The 23,861-nt window shown below is 36.5% G+C and overlaps 1 protein-coding gene across 4 annotated transcripts in view; it reads left to right on the forward strand.

The window, feature by feature from the left end:
- Nucleotides 1-23,861, forward strand: part of PHKB (phosphorylase kinase regulatory subunit beta) — a 235,261-nt gene that overhangs the window by 173,444 nt on the left and 37,956 nt on the right. For 2 of the 4 annotated variants that reach the window (XM_055552724.1, XM_055552726.1), the window contains 11 exons: nt 2,527-2,582; nt 3,108-3,201; nt 8,564-8,647; nt 9,112-9,216; nt 10,378-10,460; nt 10,663-10,753; nt 15,234-15,295; nt 15,381-15,543; nt 16,672-16,753; nt 18,715-18,772; nt 19,912-20,002. In XM_055552724.1, the coding sequence (XP_055408699.1) occupies nt 2,527-2,582; nt 3,108-3,201; nt 8,564-8,647; nt 9,112-9,216; nt 10,378-10,460; nt 10,663-10,753; nt 15,234-15,295; nt 15,381-15,543; nt 16,672-16,753; nt 18,715-18,772; nt 19,912-20,002 (969 nt within the window). Of the gene's footprint in view, nt 1-2,526; nt 2,583-3,107; nt 3,202-8,563; nt 8,648-9,111; nt 9,217-10,377; nt 10,461-10,662; nt 10,754-15,233; nt 15,296-15,380; nt 15,544-16,671; nt 16,754-18,714; nt 18,773-19,911; nt 20,003-20,939; nt 21,031-23,861 lie in introns of all 4 variants that reach the window. The other 2 variants (XM_055552725.1, XM_055552723.1) reach the window with 1 other exon arrangement.

Here is a 23,861-nt window from a genome sequence, read left to right on the forward strand (position 1 = left end):
GGGAATTCAGTGGAGAGTTTTAAACAGGGTGTCTGTGTGTATGCATGTGGGGGTGGGGGTGGAAGAGGGTGGGATTGTCTAATTTGCACCAGTTTTGTCACCAAAATCCTGTAACCCTTTCCTTATACCTTAATTGATAAAGTAATTGATAAAATACCTTAATCTTCTTCTCTTTTCATTTTTTAAATAATTATTTTAAATTTTTTTGGCTGCATCAGGTCTTAGTTCCTCAGGCTCACTAACTGGCTTGCTTGGGCTTAGTTGCTCTGTACCATGTAGGATCTTATTAATAGATCCTAACCAGGGATCAAACCCGCATCTCCTGCGTTGGAAGGCAGATTCTCAACCACTGGACCACTAGGAAGTAGTCCCATCTCTTTTCATTTCTATAGCAACATTCAGGATTGAAAAGAAACAATGGCAACAGTAAGCATCACTTTAGGACATTGTATACTCCATATGAGAGGAGTCACTGAGTATGTATGCGTGCATGCTGAGTTGCACAGTCGTGTTGCACAGTTGTGTCTGACTCTTTGCGACACCATGGACTGTAGCCCTTCAGATTCTCCTGTGCATAGAATTGTCCAGGCAGGAATACTGGAATGGGTTGCTATTTCCTACTCTGTGGCAGATAGATTCTTTACCTCTGTGCCACCTTGGAGTTCTTCGAATATTTGTGTGTGTGTGTGTATGTGTATTCTTACATACTTTGTGAACCTAAAAGCAGGAAGTATTATAATATTATGAAGAATAATACCATTCAGAAATAGAATCTGTTAATTACTATTAGGAGGTTTTCAGAGAGACTTCATTGGTTTAGACAACAATTTTGGTGATTTGAAGAAAATTATGAAAATACAGAGAAAAGTAGTTCCAACTTTGTCACTTGGAAGAGAATTGTTGTGGTGGGACTGATTATGCAAAATTTTTTCTGTGAAAAGAAATGGGGTGAAGGGTCCTACTTGGGCTAGGGTTAAAACCCTAAGCTCATTATGGTAGACGGTTTGTGAATTGGAAGTTTCTGAAATGTTGTTTTCACAATAGAAGTGTTCTTCAACCATCAAATAGTTCCCTAACCAGATGCTTACTCTGATTAAACATTTTGTAGTAGGCATTTTAGATCTGAGTGCTCTGTCATGCAAATAGAAACAACATTGTCCTAAACGGGCCTGTGATTCAAAAAGAAGATACCGAATCGCCAAATAGGATCTACAAATTACCTTTTTTATATTTGGAATAATGTCTGTATTCTAACAGACGTATTCACTTGCTTTTTATTTAAAAACTCTAATTGTCCTCAAGATAATGGCACACCATAAGTTTACTTCTCCTTTTGATGAATAAATTTCATCCAAGAAAAATAAATTTTAATGTTTTCATTTGTTAGAAATCTTGAGACTCTGATTACTTTTTCTCATCTTTTTGAGTAACATCAACTTTTAACATTTTTATCAAATAAAAATAGAATTTATAGCATTTTTAATGTGTATTTGTTTTTGTGGGGTTGTTCCATCATATTTTCTCTCATCTGTTCTTTTAAATCACATTGAGGACTGCCTGAAATGGCATTTTCATGATGACTCTGAGAACCATCCTTCTACTGTATGTTATTTACTGCTGATATATGTATTCTGGTGTTTCTTGCGTTCTGTCATACATAAATTCTAGTGGCATATTGAATACCATAGAGAGGAGCTGACTGATGGTAAATCAAACATTTTACAGCATGCTATTGGGAATGTTGGATTCATTACTATAAAGAAATTATGTTTGATCAGTATTTTCAGAGCCTCCTAATACTGTAGTTTATTGGTGCTTCTTAATGTCAGTTATATACAAGTTTAAAATTGGGTTCATTTTAACAATGCATAATATATGCTACAGTGAATCTTTTCCACACAAAAAAGAATAGTAAATGTCCAACACTATGTTTGATTAGAACTATTAAGCCCAACAGCTTGTATTTAACAAACACAGTGTTAATTATATAGTCAACTGGGTAGTTCATTCTCTACTGTAGAAGCTGTATATTAGAATAAAGCTATTTTGATGTATAAGGTGCCCAAGGAAAATTGGCTAACAAAAAAGGGGAAAGCTTATTGTGGTGAAGATGTCGAATGAACAATTTTAACTCACAGTCACTTTTTTTAGAGAATATGTAAGTTGGGTTTTTATTTTTAGTTCCTACTCTTCCCTTCATAGTTAAATGATGGAAAATGACTCTCAGTCCCTAAACTACTCTTATGCATCATTCAAAATAGCCCTGAAAGTCTAGCCCTTCTGGCCCTCTGGCAGTGGTGAGATTTATGGCTTTCCATTCCTTGGTATTCCATTACTCTGTCTATACCATCAGATTGATTAGTAGGCAAATGGAGAGGAAGGAAGGAGAGGAGACTGCTTAGAGCCAGCTGGTGTCCGTCATTTTAATGAACTGCTTAGAGGTGGTTAATGTTGTCCTTGGTTCTCCTTATTGTCAGTGATGATCAGATCTTTTAAAATGTTCCCCTCTCTTATTCTGTATTACAGGGTCCACTGGAAAATGATTTGGTTGTTTATGTAGCACTCATAGCAGAAAGCCAACGGTATGAAATCCAGATGGGTGATATGTTCTTTTGACAGCGAGGGAAGGGGGTTGATTGCTTTAGGCTTATAATATTGTGTATGGTGGTAGAAATTAGTTTCATAGACCCCTTGACAGGGTTTCCAGGATGTCACTAATGTCACTTTAAGTGTCAGAACAACATTTTCATGTTTAAAAACAATTTTGTTTTAGATGGTGCAAATATTAAAGTCTGTGACCTGTGCCAGTGTTGCCCAGCAAATAGTTTTGAGAAATTAATGCAAACAGATTATGGGGATCACCCCCCAAGTTAGTACTTACCTCACTGCCAGCCACCAGAGCTCACATCTAATGTTCTGTGACGAAACCTCCCCCCCCCAACCCCGCCCCCACAAAGAGAGCCTGTGGATTTCAGTGCAGATGACATATTGCTGATATTTAACAAATGATAATACATTCCCAGCTAGCACAGTCTCTCACCTTTTCTCCTCCTCCTTCATCATTGTTTTTAATAAATGCGGTATCTTTTTTTCCTTTTGTTTTCTAGCCTTCAAGTTTTCCTCAACACATATGGTATTCAGACTCAAACTCCTCAACAGGTGGAACCCATTCAGATCTGGGCCCAGCAGGAGCTGGTGAAAGTAAGTGATGCTGTTTCTTTACTATCTCCTTTGTAGAGGTACTAGAGCATGATGATTACTTAGTTTATAGTTAGGAAGCATAGCTAAAATCCAATTCTAAAATAAGGTCATTGATGCAAAAGTCTTTGATTAAGCTGAGAGACCCACTTTATCAAACATTGTTACTAAAAAGCAACTGCATTTTGTGTGTGCATTATATTCATGCTGCTGCTGCTGCTTAGTCGCTTCAGTCATGTCCGACTCTGTGCGACCCCATAGACGGCAGCCCACAGGCTCCCCCATCCCTGGGATTCTCCAGGCAAGAACACTGGAGTGGGTTGCCATTTCCTTCTCCAGTGCATGAAAGTGAAAAGTGAAAGTGAAGTCGCTCAGTCGTGTCCGACTCTTAGCGACCCCATGGACTGCAGCCTACCAGGCTCCTCCGTCCATGGGATTCTCCAGGCAAGAGTAGGTCTTGTTAATTCCACTCCTTGCTAAAGTGTTGTTACTAACTTGGACTGACCAATTAAATAACAAATTAGCCTTAATATTAGTAGTGGTGTATCAAATTAACCTTTACATTTGATTGATTTTCCCTTTAACTATTAAAGAAATGTTCTCACCTAAATATTATTGGTAATAACTACTGCCCTTTTTCTCTTGCCTTACTCTTGGAAGTGATTCCTATCTTCTTTGGTTTGCTGGTTCTCAATATAATTGTAAAGTGACAACTGAATTTATCTTTGATACAGTTACATACCTATTGGATTGAATTAAAAGCGGTGACTTTTGAGGCCTTTTGCATGCACTGCTCTACAGATGTATCCAGGAGTGCCTGAGTTTAGAAATATTCCTGCTCATTGGGGACAGGAAATTGTTGATCTCCACTAATTATTTAATAAACCACTGTTTTTATTTGGTAATTGTTAAAAACAATACAGGAAAATTTCCACAGTGTTTGGTGGAAGTGTTTGGTTTGTTCAAGTGATCAGAGTGAAGTCAATAAGTTGATATAAATGTTTTTGATTAAAGCCTTGACTTTACAAAAAGAATAAAAGTTTCAAGAAGTGAGGTGCACATTGCAGGGAAAATGCAAGGCCCCAGTGTTGTTGCTAATCAGACTGGACCTTACCCATTGGCCACAAAACCAGAGGTAACCCAGAGCACCAGCCCTTCAAAAGTCCTTAACAAATTTAGAATTTTTCTGCCCTAATTAAAGAGATAATGGCTGAAAATGCTAGGAACCCTAGAATAGGTTAACACTTTAAAATCACACTAAGAAGTAAATGGTGGAAAGCTGGGTTTCGTGGTAGAAGAGGCTAAATGAGTCCAAGAGGAAAGTAAGGATCCCTTAGGTAAGGAGAGGAGGCAGCATGGAAGGTCTGAAAATCCAAGGCTGTTAGACTGTGCATTTATCATTCAGGTACAGGCTGTATTTGCTGATACACTTTTAAGGTCTCTCACCGAAAGCTCCAGAGAATGGTAACAAAAGTTATTATTCTTTGATAAACATGCCTTCAAAGCAAATTAACCTGAATCTGTTTTTTCAGGCCTAATTTATATCAACAACTCTTTCTGTTGGAGTCTATACTCTACCAGACGACGTGCAGTCAAGATTTAAAAGACCAACATGGCTCTAGATAACATGATTGTGGCATTTTATTCCTTCATCAGCAACACCTGCTCTATGCAGAGCACTATGTGGGGCACGTAGACAAAATGACCCTGCCTGTGTTCTCAGTCAGTGACTTCTGAATCTCGTGAGATGACAGAAGAAAAATTGTTAATGACAATCCACTTTGATTGTACTATGATAAATGTTAGTCCGAGGTGCTGAGGAATCACAGATGTGGTAGCAAGCATTCTGTTACAAAGTGAAGACTTATTGGGTTGGCCAAAAAGTTCCTTTGAATTTTTAAGTAAAAACAGAAGAAACATTTTTTCATTTTCGCCAAGAACTTGATTGAACAGCGTAGTCACCATTTTGTTCTACTACCCTCTGCCATTTTTCAGGCAACTTCGTAATTCTGTCTTCCCAAAGCTTTTTATCTTTTTGAGCAAAGAACTTTGCCAGGTACCTTTCACAGTCTTCCAGGGAATTTAAATTATTTCCATTAACAGAATTTTTAAAGACAAAAATAAATGGAAATCTGAAGGTGCAGTGTCACAAATACAGCAAGTCATAACTTCACAGCCAAGTTGTAGCAATTTTTACCTGGTCATCAAAAAAGCATGCAGTCTTCCATTATCCTATGAGAGATTATGCATTTTCTGTTGACTACTTCTGGACGCTTTTTGTTAAGTGCTGCTTTCAGTTTGTCTTACTGGGATCAGTATTTGTTGAAATTAATCATTTTGTTTTCCTGAAGGAGCTCATATAGAGGACTCCCTTCCATTCCAACCACATACACAGCATAACCTTCTTTGGATGAAGGCTGGCCTTTGGTGTGGTTGGTGGTGGTTTTATTTTGCTTGCCCCACAGTCTCTTCCCTTCCACCTTATTGTACAGTTATATCCACTTTTCATTGCCTGTCACAATTTGTTTTAAAAACAGAACATTTTTGTTACATTTAAGTAAAGAATCACATGTGGAAATACGATCAAGAAGATTTTTCTTTTGCTTAACTTACATGAAACCCAAATGTCAAAATGATTAACATAACCAAGCTGGTGCTAATGATTTTCAGTATTTGATTTAGATATTTTGAGTATGTTGGCTCTCTCTTGTGTGGTATAACACTGTTTTCAGTTGATGTCTCAGTTTGATTGCTATCAACTTCAACTGGTCTACCCAACCGTGGAGTATCAGCCAGTGAAAATCTCTACCATGAAACTTCAGAAACCACTTTTGACACGTTCAATCAATCACAGCACCTTCTCTATACACTGCACAAACATTTTCTTGCATTTCGGTTGTGTTTTTACTTTTCCTGCAATAATAAAGCATAATGGCTGAAAACGTTGCTTTTTTTTCCCTTATGTCCTCAGTATTAAAATGGCTACCCCAAAATTGACCAATTTGCTGAGTTTTTTTTTATGCACACTGATAGGACAGCTGTCACAATACAACCCAACAATTGTTTTGAATGAAGTTAGACAACTAAGTGCTACTAGAGTCAACTTACAGAAAAATTGAACAAAAGTTTTGGCCAACCCAAGAGAATGAAGTGTTTCTGGGTGGTTTTGTCCCTACTGTATGTTTCAGTGCATTAAATGGTGTGAATGTATATAACATAGGAACAGTATTATCTGCATCCTGTAATACAGAGAGCATTCTGCATCTGCTTACCTAATTGTCATAGACCTTCTGTGGCTCAGGAAGTTAAGCTTTTAATGTAATTGAGTAATATTTAAAGATTTCCTTTCTACCTAGGTAAATACAAAGGAAGGGTGTCTCCATCTAGTGCTGTACATTGCAGTTTCAGTGCAGCCTGTACAATAAAATGCTTTATAGAGAACTTTTTCTGTCTAGTTGGCTTTGTCTAAAACCACTACTATTCCAGAATTAATATGCACAGTACATGTGGCTCCAGAGGACATTAACTTGCTCTCTCATTCATCCACCAAGTATTTCCTGATCACCAGTTGTATGCCAGGCACAGTGCCAACTCAGGGGGTGCTATTCTCTAGGAATAGTCAGTGCAGAAGGAGAGAGACAGACCTAATTCTGACATACATGTGTGCTTCATGACAAAATGAACAGAGAGCTCTAGTAATGGCGGTAATTTTGTGTATGTTGAGATTGATACTTGAAATCAGTTCAAATCATAGTCAGTAGATTGTGTAAACAGTTGGTTTTATTTTACATTTAAGAAAATTTAGGTTAGATTTCTGCCTCTCTTCAGGTACAAAAATAAATTCCAGACAGATTAAAGATTTAAATATTTTTAATGATTAAATATAAAATTACTAAAAGAAAAATTAGAACCTTTTACAACTGTTGGAAGGCAAAGTCCAATCTTAGAGTAACACCAGTGCCAAAAAGCCATTAAGGAAGTGATTGACACATTTAAATAAATTTAGTTGTAGGTGGTATAAACAACCAGCACATCAAAGGTGCTTGTGAAATTTCCTAGCAGAAAATTGTTTAGATTGAAATACCACATGCTGCAATGCTGTTTGAATTAATATGCTGTCGTTCTCACATTTCATAACAACATTGAAGATGAGCAAATTGAGTAAAATATTTGATAAAAGGAAAAAATGTATAGAATATACAAATAGCTATTTAATATATAGGAAAATGGTCAACCACAAAATATTTGAATACAGTTATTTAAAACTAAAATGAAATATCGTTGTGACCCAAGAGAGTGACAAAAGTGGCCTGTGCACTGTTAATGTGGATGTAATTGGTCCATTATTTCTGGAGGGTGACCAACCTGGCATTATGTTTGAAAGAGAATATATATTCTCTCTGACTCTGTCAAGTCTGGGAAATTGTCCTGCAGAAGTAATACTACACTGACAAAAGGGGGTTACTGAATTGGTTTTGAAATAACAAAAAATTGGGAGCTACCTTCATCGGGTGAATCCATGTTAATTTTAAATCCGGTAAGGAGACCTCTTAATTGGATTAAGCACTCATCCTCTGGCACTGATTAACATCTAGTTCATTCCAGGTCTGTTTTTACTTTGTAGAAAAGAACAATACTAATTTGAAAAAACTGGAATACCAGATTATATACTATATGAACCCATTTATATACATATATGCACGTGTGTATGTGTGTGTATGATATGGGTATATATTTATCTATGTACTGTTAAAATTTTGTAACCATATTTTATACTTCCAGTGTTTCTTAGGGATCAAACAATAAATTACACTCCTTTTAACACATACCAAAGTGAAAGAGTTGTTGCCTAAGGGATTGGGAGAGTAACAGGACCATTGCCTTGTAGGATATGGATTAAATTTTTCATAAAATTCATATAATCAGAAAAAGCAAAAAAGATATTTTCTTGTTGGTAGGAAATAATGAAGGTGGAAATCTAGTAGAAGTTATGTGGCCCTGATTTTTCAAACTTTAAATAGTGAAAAGTTTTATCACATAGGAAGCATCTGTCTCTCTGTGTTCTTGTGTGAATCAGGTAGAGCCATGCAAGTTGTAAATTTTTGACATGATAATATAAGAACAGTGCTGAATTTTAGAATATTGCTAAATGGATCTCAAAAGTTTCGCTCTCAAATCTCCCAGTGCCCCAGAATCTAAGTTGATGTCATTGGCTGTCTTGTTTTCCTGCAAGTCCGTTGAATAAAGTTTTCCCTGGCCTCTTTGGAAAAATCAGAAATTAGCAGGGCAGTAATCAAGGTGGGGCAAAAAAAACGAAAAGCATTCATTTTTGTCTGGCTCTGATTTACATATTTGTGTCTTCCAGGCTTATTTCCATCTGGGTATCAATGAAAAATTAGGACTCTGCGGAAGGCCAGATAGACCTATTGGCTGCCTTGGTACATCAAAGGTGCTCATGAAATTTCCTTATAGAGCAGTCTTCAGATTGTAATACCACAGACTAGAATGATGTTTGACCTGTTGTGCATCCATTTGCACGTTTCATCATACTTGTGCTAATTATCTCAATTATTATTTTCTACAAGTAAATAATTAGTTTTGTATGCTATCATGAACTCTTCTAAAAATAAATACACATCTCACTGTTACTTCTAAGCATAGTAAGATATCTGATTGTAGTAGTATTTACTCAGATTTTTTCCATTACAGTAGAGGTGAACTACTTTATCAGTATACTGATTCAATTAAGAAACTAAAACTTCTTGATATTATATAGATTTTATAAGATTATTTGCTTATTCAGAATAAACATCAGTTTTAATTTTTAAGACTGTAGTATTGTACCTTTGCCTTTCGTCTGTTTCGTATATATGTGTGCATGGATATATGACTTTTTTTTACTATTGCTTACAGATTTATCGCATTCTAGGAAAGACTGTGGTTTGTTACCCTATCATCTTTGACCTTAGTGATTTCTACATGTCCCAAGATGTTTTGCTGCTGATAGATGACATAAAGGTAGCCTTTTAATTGAAGGGGATGATCTTGTTTCTTCTGATTCTGTCGTATGTTAAATGAAATGCTCCTGGACTTCTGCTACTGGATTAACACAGTATCAAATATGAAAGTTAAACAACATCTGCATAGTTTTTGGAAGTTAAACTACTTGCAGCCTTAGAATAATAGATGTATTCTGTTTTATATAAAGTTGTATGACTTTATTTGCTCTACCTTCTACAAATGGAATAAAAGGATTATATATATATTGTAAAAGCAGAGGGGGAACTGTTTTGGAAACCAGGTTCATATAACAGTAAATTTATCTCTTTTTGAACAAAATTGAGTTTGCAAAATGATTTTATTTATGAAGAATTTCAAATAAAACCTCACCTAACTCATAACACCCAGTCAGTTAAAATCTCCTTCATTCCCTTTTCCATTTGCAGAGTAGAGAAGCTTAGAGTCATGGCCTAGAGCATGAAGTCTGGAGCCAGATTTACTTGTTAAAATCTTGACTCCACTGTTTACCAGCTGTGTGATCTTGGGCAAATTAGTTAACTTCTCTGTGTTCCTGTTTTCTCATCTGTGTAACTGAATAGGACTGTCCTAAGGATTAGGAGTTAATATATGCAGAGCCCTCAGAATAGTGCCTGGTACATAGTGAAAAGTATGTGTTTGATGTGATAATGATGCTAATAGAAATTGAATCAAATAAAGAACTCTCCATGTTTCTGATGGTATATATAGATTCAGCCCAATCTCTTCTACCTACTGTAATATAAATTCTGGAGTGGGAATTAATCTTCTGAATGATAACCTTGGGTTGATTTTCCTTCCCTGAGACCACTCTTGAAGTGTATTTCTTTTTTTTTTTTTTTTGAACTGTATTTCTTAGGCCTCAAAAAAAAAAAAAAAAGCAAATAAGGCAACCTTAAGACATATGTGATCTGGTAATCTGATTATTTTTAAGAACAAAGGTTAAAGTCAAAATGATTTCTAGCTTAACCTGAGTGTTATTAGAACGTTTCTACCTCTAAGTAGTCTGTCTTATCCAGAGTTTGATTGTGAAATTATCTGGATATGTAAGAGTTTTGTTGGCTCTTTGCCACTACCGGTTAAGCATCCTGATCAACTTAGATACTGTGCCATTACATCCTACTTCATTCTTTGTTTTAACAGAATGCACTCCAGTTTATTAAGCAATACTGGAAAATGCATGGACGTCCACTTTTCCTTGTTCTCATCCGGGAAGACAATATAAGGTAGGTTGATGAAAGAAGTGAGGTGCATGCATCTCGCTGCCATTGTTACTGTGAACCCTTTGGAAGCAGGGCCTCCTTACACTTTTATATCCATCTCAGCATGTAACAGAGTGGTTTGCATATATAAAGGGCACTTAGTACTAGATTATTAATTTCTCATTCTGTTGTTAATATGCACATTTTATCTGTTTATATTTTTCAGAGGTAGCCGATTCAATCCCATATTAGATATGCTGGCAGCATTTAAGAAAGGAATGGTTGGAGGAGTCAAAGTTCATGTTGATCGTCTACAGGTAGTCTTCTGAATTTCAGTGTTTCTTTTTCCAGCACAATTAATCCATAGAATCAACTATTTTTCTTAATTATATTCTTTGTAAGGTTTTTGTCTGAATGTTTTATTCTCTGTCTACCTTCCTATTCCCGTTGTCACCACCCTGTTTATCTGATCCTTCCAATCTGATGCTTGAGCAATTGCACTGATTTCGCATCAGAATTTTAGACTTTAAAAGGTCATCTCTTACCTCACTTTTGCATCTGAGGAAGCTGGAGGCCAGAGTGGTGAAGTGACCTGTATAATCTCAGGTTCTTTGACTCCATGGTCCAGTGCTCTTTTCCCTACCCCACAGTGACATCCAACCTGGAGATAATGCTTGTTCCATTCAGATTTTACAGCTTTATTTTCACAGCTCCTAAATAACAGAATCCCTTTGTGGTTCCCTATTAGTCATAGCAGCCTCTCTGCCTACAATTATCTCCTGCTAAACATTCTTTCTGCTTCAGCCAATACAGCTTAATTACTGTGTTCTCAGCTTTTTGAGGTTCTGCCCCTTTCTGCTCACTCCATTTCCTCTGCCTGGAGTAGCCTCCTTTCTTTCAACATCACTGCGCTTTGAAGTCTTACCGAACATTAAAGGCGAGTTCTGCAGAATCACTCAGACCAGAGAGGATGCTTTTCTTTTTTAATATCCTTTTATGACCATTAACATAACTATCCAAATTGTAGTCCATTATGGGCTTAAATTTCTTATTTCCATTAAAAAGTTGTGATCATTTCATAGTCTTTTATGTGGTAGGTGCACAGTATTGAGTAAGAAAGAGGAAAGTTTATAAAGAGGGACCTATGTAAGTAACCTGGTAAATGGCATGTTTACATTCTCATTCACCATTGCTTGTGTTTTGTATACTCAATTGATTTTTATCTAAGTTTTTATCTTTTCCTCTTATTTTTTGTTTTGTCTTTTTGTATGTAATGCTTTCTGGGGCAATTTCCTTGATATTTAGCATGTAGCTCCTCTGCTGATGTTTGTGTTTTAGCTATCTTGTTTTTAATTTTCTCTTTTATAGTATGTTGTCCTTTTTTCCTGAATATTATATTTTGTCTTATCCTTCTAAGAATATTAACAGGATAGCTTTGGAAATCTTTCTTTTGTACATTATCTCTTTCAGGTTTCTTTTCTCTGTTTTCAGGGGGTCAGTCTTTCATGTTGGAGTCATTTGTCAGCTATCCCTTTATTTTTAAGAGTGAGAGAATAAAAAGTTTATTGGAAGCTGTGTATTTGGGAACAAGGATCATTGTCATGGTGAATTTACTTATAAGGTGGGCTAGTGGCAAGGACCAGTTTTGCTGGGGAAAACCCCAGGTGCCAATATCTGGGTGTTTTTTTCTTCTGGGTTTTTCAGGTTCCCAGAAAATAAACATCTAGGCTTCTGTTTGAAGGATGTACATTTTGCTTCTGTGTCCTGAGAGCAGGGTTGGGTTAAGGAGCCAGGGTGTTGCACTGTTCTGTATAGTATCAGAAACATCTCTCAGTTGTTGCTTTCTACCAATGCAGATTCAGAAGACAATGAAATGGTACATTATCAGATTGTATAGGATACTTACAACAGTACAGATTATTTTCACATAGGCAACACAAGTAGCTCAATCCTAACAGCATAGATGCTAGACCATGAGTTCGTGCAACACTGCACTTTGAAAGTCAGAGCAATGGATAACAGCTTCTCATCACTAAGCAGTGAAGCCTTTGTTTGTATCTACATCTTGGACATAAAGGACAGCTTTCCAATTTTTAATCAATTCATTTATGAGTCTTTCACTTAAACTATTATTTAATCTTTATATCTTCTGCTCTCTGCTGTGCACTAAACCATTGAGTACAGTCTTAACCAGAGAATAAGGCTCTTTTCACTTTGTAAAACCGAAACACTATACCCATTAAACCAGAACCAGCCTCGAACCAGCCTTTGTCTTCTCTTTAGTATAGGAAATGGAAATGGCACCTGTGTACTTCTCTGGGCCTTTATTTAAGGCTCTTTCAAATGTCTTCAGCCCATGGTCTATAGACTCTCTCATCACTGGGCCTCAGCATCACTTCCTAGCTTCATCACCCAGGACATGTCTTCATGCAGCTAATTCTCAGTCCTGCTTTCCACTCCAAGAGTACTGAGTACTTTCCAAATCTTTAATGTGATTTATTTTTTTCCCTGTTCATGCTATTACTCTATTCTAGAACTGCTTTTTTTCTTTTTTCCTTCTAAGTCATACACTTTAATTTTATAACTTAATCTCACCTCTTTAGTGAAGTCTCCAAGTCTGGAATTAATTTCTCCTTCCAGTGTGTTTCTGTGGCATTTTCCTTGAGCTTTGCTATAGCTCTTATTTTAGGTAGAACTAGTTTCTTGTGCCTGCTTCCCTGTGTGGATTGAAAACTCTTATTAGCCCAGGCTTTACTCATCTCTGCATTCCCAGAGTATTCTGCTCACTACTGTTCTCTCTGTAAGAAATACGTAAATATTGGTTCCTTGATTCAACAAATACTTACTGAGTGCCCTCTCTAGGCAGTTGAGATATAATGGTGAAAAAAAATATACAGAGTTCCTGATCTCATGAGACTTATTTTAGTAGGAGAGCAAAACCAAAGATAGGGCAAGATAGGGATTCAGAATAATGGGATGGAGAACAGTCTTTGGTGGTATGTTCAGTTGGAGAGGGCCTTGGGGGATATAATTGAATATCACTGACAGGATACCTTTTTGAATACTGTATTGCATTTGACACATATATTTGTCAATATTAATTTATTTAATTACCATCAGAACTAAAGTATTAATGCCTAGCAAAATAATTGCAATAGTTTTTATATAAAACTAGCCAAGATTTTATAATACCTACACATGGAGTATAACCTTTAAAAATTATGAATCACTGCATTGTACACCTATAACATATAATATTTTACAAATGTAATTCAATTTTAAAAATAATTTAGGAGCCTCTGCAACCAACTAAATTTTTTAAATCAAAAACTCTGTAGATTATTAATGAAATCTACAACTTATCTGTTAATTCAGAGTAGCATTTACTTTATGGGCTGAATTAATGTGTATTATGTGCATTTTGTTCATGCTATATCCTTAATACCTGGCATAGTGCTTGGCATATATGTGTTCAGTAAATATTTGTCTAACAAATTAGTTAACTGTAGAGCAAGATGTTTAGGGGTAAGTCTGCATCTTAGGAAATACCACTCTGTAGACTTCAGTTTTGCTTGGCACTGCCCTCTGCCCAGGCACAGACTCTCCTCTCAGACCCTAACTGTGGCTGGGCCACATAAAAATGTGCAAATTAGTTGCATATTGGCCTGTCTCATTCAGACTCTGCAAGGAGGCTTTAGTATGATTGGTAACATGTTCCTTCTGCTATTTGTAGTGGATATTTGTTGATCATCTACTTTATGAATTTTCACTAGAAGAGAAGGCAGCACAACTCTGGTGGTTAACCAACAAGAGTAACATTCCCTAAATCCTGTGGCTTCACATTTGAAATGAACAGGAGAAAATAGAGAAAGTAATATATGTAACACAGTTTTGATGAAAGAATTACCTTATTTTTAAAGTAACAATTTATGGCTTGTTTCCTTGTCAGTATATTTCTCACTTTTATCTGACAATTCATCAGATATTTAGAAGTGACACTTAGTGGTAAAAATCATTGTGGGTTATCATTCATTTATATATGAACCACTGACAAGCAACTATTTTGTTCAAGTTTGGCCTCATTTAGTTTGCTCAAGGGGTTCTCTGGTAGCTCAAACGGTAAAGAATCTGTCTACAATGCAGGGGGCCTGGGTTCGATCCCTGGGTCGGGAAGATCCCCTGGAGGAGGACATGGCAACCCACTCCAGTATTCTTGCCTGGAGAATCCCATGGACAGAGAAGCCTGGCGGGCTATAGTTCATGGGGTCGTAAAGAGTCGGACATGACTGAGCAACTAACACACACACAATGGGATATAAAATGACCAAATATTGCTTGCCAGAATACAGAGAAGCACTGGCCTAGATAATCAATAACTTCATGATCCTGAAAAATGGAGATTTGGCAGTATCTTATCATTGGATAGCCTTGAAATATATTATGGTAGCCAAATCTAAAGAGTAATTTCACATTATATTTTCTGAATACAGTTTTAATATTTCATGTTTTTTTAAGCATCAAATTTTTGTCTTTTAGCACTTTAATAAGTTCTGAGTTTTTAATTGAACTTATAAATAAGAGGATAGAAAGAAAAAACAGTTCATCTGATTCTGCTATTTATTATAACTCATGAACTTGTAGCTGGATGTTTATGTTCTGTTTCAAGGGGGGTTGTTGTATGTGAAAATCTGTCTGATTTTAAAGTATTGTATACTTACAGAATAGTATGTGCATAAATCATAACATTATTGCTTGATAAATTTAAGAGTTGTGAATCTTTTCTCAATTGCATTTCAGACACTAATATCTGGAGCTGTGGTTGAACAACTTGACTTCTTACGAATCAGTGAAATAGAAGAGTAAGTTCCTTTAGGTTATTTATTGTGTTTCTTGAGATTTCATTAGGAATGCAGGAAATATGAAACTTTTCCTTTTAAATTCTAGGCTTCCAGAATTTAAGAGTTTTGAGGAATTAGAAGTTCCCAAACATTCAAAAGTCAAACGACAAAGCAGCACCTCCAATGCTCCCGAACAGGAACAGAAGCCAGATGTTACCGTGACTGAATGGAGAAACAAACCCACCCATGAAATTCTTCAAAAACTGAATGTGAGGAAGATGCAATTCCCACATGACCCTGAGTGAGGTTGACAGAGCAGGAACTGCCAGGGGCAAACCATATTGCTTTATGTCCTCCCAGAGAAGGTAGCAACTAGCCTGGAAGTAGATGGCCTATCTATAACTGAGGCAGTAATGAGAAGTAGTTCTCATGATCTAATATTAGCATGAATGTCTTTAAGATGCTTAAAATGGGTTGTCTTGTGTATGAAAGTATTAAATAGCCCATTAAAGAAGCATAGTTGCTTTGGGGATCTCTAGGTTTCTCTTTCAGTGCCCTTTCTCTTCTTTTCCCAGTCTGGGCCTTCTCTCCTGTCTTAGTGTTTAGGTCATGTTTGCTTTGAGTCTCTCCAGTCACTGAAGAAAGCAATGCTTTAACTACATCCATATGAATATTAGGTTAGCAACCTAGTATTATCCCTTCCCTGAGGTTATTTGCATTTTGGAGGAGGACAGGTGAGGATGTAGAGTATAGTACCTATCAAAGGAAATATAATTTTGATGGTAGAGCTATTAGCACAGTGACATTTTATTGGACCATCCAAATTTGAGTAGGCTAAATATATAGCCTGCCAGATATCAGTTCTTGTGATTGATCGTTACTACCTATAAATCTATATAAGCATGAACATGATATAATAGGCATAAAACATAACACATATAATACGCAGCCTACACATGTCCCCTTCTTTCATCCTCCTCTCCACAATGGGTCGGTAACAACGTGGTCTCCCATTTATGAACAAGTAAAGTCAAAAAAGGAGCAGATAAATGACTTGGCCAAATCTTTCAGAGGGTGACAGCATCAGTGTCACCTGCCTTAGCTTATAGACAACATATTTTCTATTCATTACTTATCTTATTTCCTGGAAAATTTGATTTTTAAATTCTACTACCCCAGGAAGCCTGCTTGTCTACCCACTGTTTCCAAGGTAGCTAAAATAAATAGTTGTATAATGTCATCTTATGCCTGGTAATATATCAATGACATTTTATCTTTTCTCAATTGCATAGCAGAATATTTCCTCTTTGCATCATGAGGTTTCATGATTAGTTACTCCCTGTGGTAATTTTTGTACCCATTTCATTCCAGTTACTCATAGTGATTTATATTTTCAGGACTGTAGTTGTCTGGCTAGCCAAGCCATCCTACTGGGTATACTGCTCAAAAGAGAAGGCCCCAACTTCATCACAAAGGACGGTAAGAGTATCTAACTAAGAGAACATTTTAAATAAAAAGACTTCTCTATTTTTGAACATATATCAGAAATGCATAATGAACATGCACTAAACTGTTACAAGTTATTTTCTTCTCTAGTATACTTTCTTTTTTAATTTTTAAAAGTTAAAAGTTTTTTAAAAGGAAAATGTTCATTCGTACCCCTAGAATGGAATAGACTGTTTGGTGTATGAACTCCTGAATTGCTTTCATGCAGTAATGCTTGTTTGTTTGTCTGATTATCTTAATGGTGTTGGAGCCTGGATTCTGCCTGTAACTGTTAGCCTCTGATGACTCCATAGTTGTTTATTGACAGTTTCTATTTCCACTTTTATTTTCTGTATGTTTTTAAGAACAATACTGAATCATTATAGCCATAAGAATTAGCTCCTTCATGGTCTGCAGCAGCCATTTGGAATGGAACATGGCATTTAATAGAACGCACTGTCAAGATTGTTTACGAAAATAAGTCATTTTTAATTGTGTTTGTGTCCACTGTGCATTAAGGCTGAAACCCAGTTATCCCTGAAATCTACAACTAAGGAATCTTTGAATTCTACATCATGGTCTACTTCTGGCATTTTATAATACAGAATAATGTAGGATACATTTCAAGTATTTAATATCTTAACTACCCAAAATTTTTGGCTCATCTGAAAGTCCTCTGTCCAGTGAGGCATATTGATTTGGTTAGAATTAGAAATTGAGTTGATATTCTAAACAGCAATGTAATTAATAAGATTTATAGTTCTGGTAGTGAACTGAACATAATTGTTTATTCAGATAAAGAAACTAAGGTCTACTTAGTTTTTACATTAGTGTAGCTAAGAGACAACTTTCTTGAGTATTATACAGTCTTAATTTTTTAATTTAATAAAGACAGAAGAAGAACTCTAAGCAGATTTCAAACAGAATCTTTCCTGTTCCTAATTAATCTTGAAACTCAAAGTGTGAAAAGGATCCCAGTTATATTGAGGACATTTATCAGAATTTATACTTTAAAACAATGGGATCATTAAAAAGCAAACATTTCATTAGGAACTTAGAATTCAGAATGGTTATTTTAGTAGTAGGCTTCCCAGGTGACAGTCATGGTAAAAGAACCCGCTTGCCAATGCAGGAGACATAAGAGATGCCAGTTCAATTCTTGGGCCGGGAAGATCCCCTAGAGGAGGGCATGGCCACCTACTCCTGTATTCTTGCCTGCAGAATCCCATGGACAGAGGAGCCTGCTGGGCTACAGTCTATAGGGTTGCAAAGAGTCGGACATGACTGAAGGGTAAACTTAGCATGTACACGTGTATTTTAGTAGTGCTTTAAAATAAAACAATTTATATAAAATAGTTTATAATGAAAATGTCAAGAGAATTATTTTTCAAACCATTTTTTAAGCTTGGTAATAATATTCATCTGTTACTTAGATATTTAAAAGACTTTACATGTTTTAAATCTGTGAAACTTTATATATTAAAAATCATAAGCATCTGCAGAATCTGAATATAATTTTATCCCACTTGCTATAAAGCTGTAAAAATAAGTTCAGGGTAAAAAGATAAAGATTCTGTTCTTTACCCTTGTTTGGTTTCTGATCATATACAGAATCATCACATTTTTTTGAACAAATAAATGAAGAGTTATATATATTCAGAGTCTACAGTATTTTGTTCAATTTGCCATCTTCTGTTTTTTTATTTTCTGTAGTAAATTAAAATAATATTTTTATTTGTTAAACATATTGATTGTATATTAAGAAAACAATAAATTTCAAGAAATAAAGTATTTATCAAAATCATATACTCAAACTATGTTGTAACAAGGGCTGGGGACATTCACACTATATATTTGGGTTACATATTTAATTATTTCAGGTTTTTTAAGGAGAATAAATGTTATGCATTTAATTAAAGCTTTTTTCAACAAAGACTCTATTATCCGATGTCTAGGTACTGTTTCTGATCACATTGAGAGAGTCTATAGAAGAGCTGGCAGCAAAAAACTTTGGTTCGTATTAGCGTCCTTGTCATTATGTTTTTTTACTTGTGTTATATTCAGTATCCTAAAGATAATGGACCAGTGTTAAAGGTGGCTAGTCATTCTAATTTTCCCTTTTAAGTTCCAAGGTTGCAGCACTGTGAATGCCTACTTTCTAAGGATCTGCCTACATTGCATTTTATCTTGGCTCTCCCAAGATATTAAAAGCATGTCTGGGAGTAAAGACATCTGTAGGAATAGAACCTGGAAAGGATGCACTGGCATGATGTTCTAATGACTTTTTCCTATCCTGCACCTCCTCTGTCCCAGCAAGGTGCTTTAGGTTCTAATTTGTATTTTGAAAACTCGTTCTGTTATAGAGGGTCATGAAGAGACCAGTGTTTCGTTTAAACACAAGCAAAGTATAATATACTTAGAAGATAGTTCTTTCATGGCTTAAGTTTAATGAATCCTAATGATTGTAGTTACTGCATAAAAAGTAACTGATATGTTCTGCAGAGGTAGTCTCTTCCCAGAGACTGAGGAAAACTTAGGTAAGTTGAGCTAAGATGGTTTACATTCACAGTGGGGTAGGTATGCCTAAATGCATGCCCTCTGCATTTTTGAAGCAATTCTAACAGTTTTACTAGCAGAATCTAACATTTTGGAAATTAATAGTATATAAATATACATATATGTATATTTTAATAACCCATTATTATCTAATTTTGTAAAAAGAAATCTCAAAGTGTCATGTAATAAGAAACTCCCTTAACTTCAATGAACCTCAGTTTTCTAATCTGTAAAATAAAAGGATTAGACAAAACATCTCTTAGCAGTATTTCAACTCTAATTTATAGTAAATATACTATTCCAGTCAAGAAGAAATTATGTAATAACCCTGTGGTTAAATCTCAGATTTTTGCTGTAAATTCTCAGCACAGTAAGGCATGCAAACAAATAGATGTTGCTTTTTAGTCAGTAAATTTCAAATCTGGTCTATAATCTTCGGTTAAGCAAACCTACTTTTACTTTATGTTTAATACTTGTATTTTAGATAAATCATTAGCAAACATTTAGAGTCCTGACTGTTATGTTTAAAAGAACAAACTCCTGGAAGTTTTATTTACTGTATTTTCCCTTTTATGGCTTTCCACTGACACACCCAGGTTGGCGGTACGCTACGGGGCTGCATTTACGCAGAAATTTTCTTCCTCTATAGCCCCACACATTACTACTTTTCTGGTACATGGGAAACAGGTAACATGCACAAATTGTCGAAACTCCAGCTGCTTGAAACGTGTGGGCTTATTTGCGTTCTCAGGGTTAAATATGTCTTTTGGTCTGATAGTGTGTGGGTGAAAGCTTCTCTAAAAGTAGGAAGTGTTTGTTTCACTAACTTTATCAGATATGACTGAATTTTCTACTAGTTCATCTATGTTGAGATTAAGCAACGTGTTTTTTATAGGTCAACTTCCATGGATATCCTGAAATACAAGGAAACACCTTTAAACCTACATTTTTATTTTATTTTCTCCATCTGAAAGTTCCACATGGATTTTTACTTTTGATGGGGGGAAATGTTTTATGTATTGCATGTGCTGTGCTTAAAAATCTGTTCTCCTTACAGTCTAAGACGTTTTCAGAAATGTTAAAATAGTAGTGTGAATTAACTTCCTTCAACATTCTGGCAAGGAAAAAAAAAAAAAAAAAACCGCTGGTATCTCATTGTATCACTTCCTAAAATTGAGTACTAAGTGAATTCCCTAATCCAGGGATTTGGTTACTAGGCACCAAAGGAAACTTGATTTACAGCGGTTATAGGAATAGTGTCATGTACCCGTGACAGTCTTAATAATAAATTTTTTAATACAAAATCAGAATAATCAATTCCTCCTCCTATACCACTCCCTGACAAAGGGATAGTTAGGCTTCCTTTTCTTTCTTTTTAAGTTGTTAATGGCAGGAATAATGCTGGTGGCAGAGGTGAGGGTGAAGCTCTCCCTCCCTAATTCTGGATAGTCCTACAGTCTGGAAGATTTCAGCTGTTAGGTCCAGTGTCTTGGGGTCAGCGTTTCATCCATATTATTAAGTGAGGACCTAATTGTACAGATTTTTTAATTCCCCCCATTCAGAGCCCCATTCATTCATCATTTAGATTTGTCAACCTCTGGCGTGCTCTCTTCTTTGCCCCCAGGTCGGTGGTGCGCCATGCAGCAAGTCTTTTAAGTAAACTAGTGGACAGCCTGGCCCCATCCATTACTAATGTTTTAGTGCAGGGCAAACAGGTAAGTAGCTGATTTTCAGACTCTCGGTCACAGTCACAAAGATTTCTGGGTAGGACCCTGGCTTTTAAATCTGGCAAGTCTCAGCATCGCAGGCCTCTCACAACCACATTTACAGGGCTCAGGCATTTCCACAGAAGGCTCCTTCCCCAAGCAAAATCTAGTCTTAAAGAAGCACAGATATAGGATATCTGTGCTGCACCTTAGAGATTTAATTTTAAGCTCCTGTGTTAACTCGAGATCAGTGAAAATACTGACAAAGAAAATGGTATGACGCCTACTAAAGCAGTGCAGACAGGCTTGGGATAGGTGGGGCAATGACAGGGAGTAGTAAAGGGCACATTCTCCTTTTACTTCACCAGGACTCTTCTCCCCATTAGAAATGCACTGGCTCCCCACATTCTTAACCCTCTGGGCCCCCTCTCCTTCCAGGCTCTCCCCTCCCACCAGGGCCAACTCTTGTCAGCTCTTGCTCACAGAAAACCATTAGCACTCCCTTTCTCCTCTGGGTTCTCAAAATAGGCCTGTTACACTTTTCACAATCTGCCCTGGATCCCAGTTCATTTGAATGTGTGTCTCTCACAGGGTAGACCATGAAGCCCTGGAAGTCAGGGCCTATGTCTTGTCCAGCACCGTCCCTTTGTGCCCACCATGGCCTTGTAGAGGCACTTGGTGAATGTGGATTGAATTGAGCCTGTGCATGTGGGTATGTGGAGTGGGATATGGCTGCTCATTTTTTGTTTTTCTGTAAGCTCTGATTACTTGGCTGAATCATCATTTGATTGGAATGAAAAGCTGTATGCTTTCTATCTCTTCTTTGGGAATATGTGTGCTTTATCATGTCTTCCTGACAATTAACCTAGGGATGTAATAAGCTTTAATAATGCAAAAAACTTTAACCCTCTTTGATGGAATCAACCCATTGTTCATATCTCAGGGCTCTTAGTTCATTAAAATTGAAATTATTTCATCTTGACATCAAAGTTTTAAATGTTGAAAGAATAAATGATCCTATTCTGTAATATTTAATAGCTAAAAATTATTGTACTAAAAAAATTCCTGAGAAAAAATTTAAATCTCTTTATAGATGTTATTTTCTGTTTTTTCCAAATTACTAAAAGAATTTTCATCCTTCTTTATCAGCTATATAGACCAAGGCACAGGTAGTAACTTATTGGATGCCTTTTCTCATTGCAATCCTCAGATCCAGCCTCAGAGTTCTGTATTTTTGCCTTGGACTGAGCCACCTCTTAAAGAAACTAAACAGGCTTTGGGAAGCTGTTTTTTTCCTTGGATTTTAGGCCCCTGTAGTATATTTGAAAATATAGTTAATTCTGTGACATATGAATGAATGAGAAGGTTTTGGAGATCTCTGAGGTCACTGGCATCTGGCAGTTGAAGAGGGGTTAGGTGGTTATGGTTGGTCATGTCCATTCTGTGCAGTATCTAGAGGGCGATTGCTGCCTATGATCCTGAGACTTTATTCCCCAGATCAAAAGCCTAGCGCCTTGGAACCTATCCTGAGGCTGTGACTGGACTATTGTCCACCAGACCTGCACATCTCCCAGGGAAATAGTCAGTTACAGAGTTGGGTACCTGGAAGGCTGACAGCCCTGTTTCAAGTGTATGGAGTCTATTCACTGACTGCATCTTACCCTTTTAAAAGAGGAAATGAAAATGGAGCATTCCAAGTTTGCATTTGCTCATTTATGAAATGCCACCCTGAGAACTGAAGTAATCCTGCTTCTACACTTCTACTTCTGCACTTTCAGATGACCTCAAGCTCTCTGGAATGAAATAGTCATCATTGCTTCCAGAGGCAGTGATGTACTTAGCTTCTGTTTGTTTTTTTTCTTTACAAGCTGACATTTTAATAAAAGTAATCACACTTGGACTAACTGGTTGGTACCACTTGTGTTGCAAACTAGCAATTCTCAGTTTTTAGTCCATCACAAAATTTGGGCAGAAGACCTCTATTCTGCTTTCTCCTCTCATGTCAGAAAACACAAGGACTCTTTGATATCCTCTTCTTCTTCCTGCGTCTTATAATTGTGCCCTGTACAAGGAAGAGAGAGGAAATGAGGAAGGAGGGGATGCAGACTCTTCTGCATGCAGACTCTTCTGGGTGGCAGAGTACTAAGACAAGAGGAGAGGGGGAGCAGAGTATTTATTCCTCTTGCCCAGCCTCAGCAGCACTTTTAGCTTTGAATTTTCTTTGCCATTTCCTCTGTGCTTTCCCATTTCACTGGCTTGTGGGCAGCCTTATTTATTCCCCTCCACAGGCCAGAGATACATCCAAAAGTATTTCAGCACTCACTGGGTACCTGACTATGTGCCAGGAAAGGTGGGTCTTCACTACAACTATGTCCTTGTACCTACCTTTGAAAAAGTTACAGTATTGTTAAAGAGCAAAAACTTCCACATGAGAAACTGTAAAAGAAGTGAAGAACATACTCTCAAATACTAAATTGTATAGACTTTGCACTAAAGTAAAACTGTTCTCTCTGAGGAGTTTCTGGTCCTAAAGTCATTCAGAATAATTTTATCATAATAGTTATTTATATTCCTTCCCTGCTTTTATCCACTCACCTTCATTCCCGTAGCTGGGACCCTAACCTGCCCTTGTATTTTAGACGAGACTGAACCATCATGAACTCCAATGGGAGTCATGCTTTGAAGGCCATTTTAATAAATAGCAGGAGCAGTTATTCTACCTAATTCCCTAGCTTGCATAGAGTAATTTCAGCCTGCCAGTCATCCTGAGCCTTGAATTTTTTTTTTTTTAATCTATTAGTAGCTAGGAAATTTTTACAATAAAATTCTGCCACCTGTAG

Source organism: Bubalus kerabau, chromosome 17 (assembly GCF_029407905.1).
Source record: "Bubalus kerabau isolate K-KA32 ecotype Philippines breed swamp buffalo chromosome 17, PCC_UOA_SB_1v2, whole genome shotgun sequence".
NCBI lineage: Eukaryota > Metazoa > Chordata > Mammalia > Artiodactyla > Bovidae > Bubalus > Bubalus kerabau.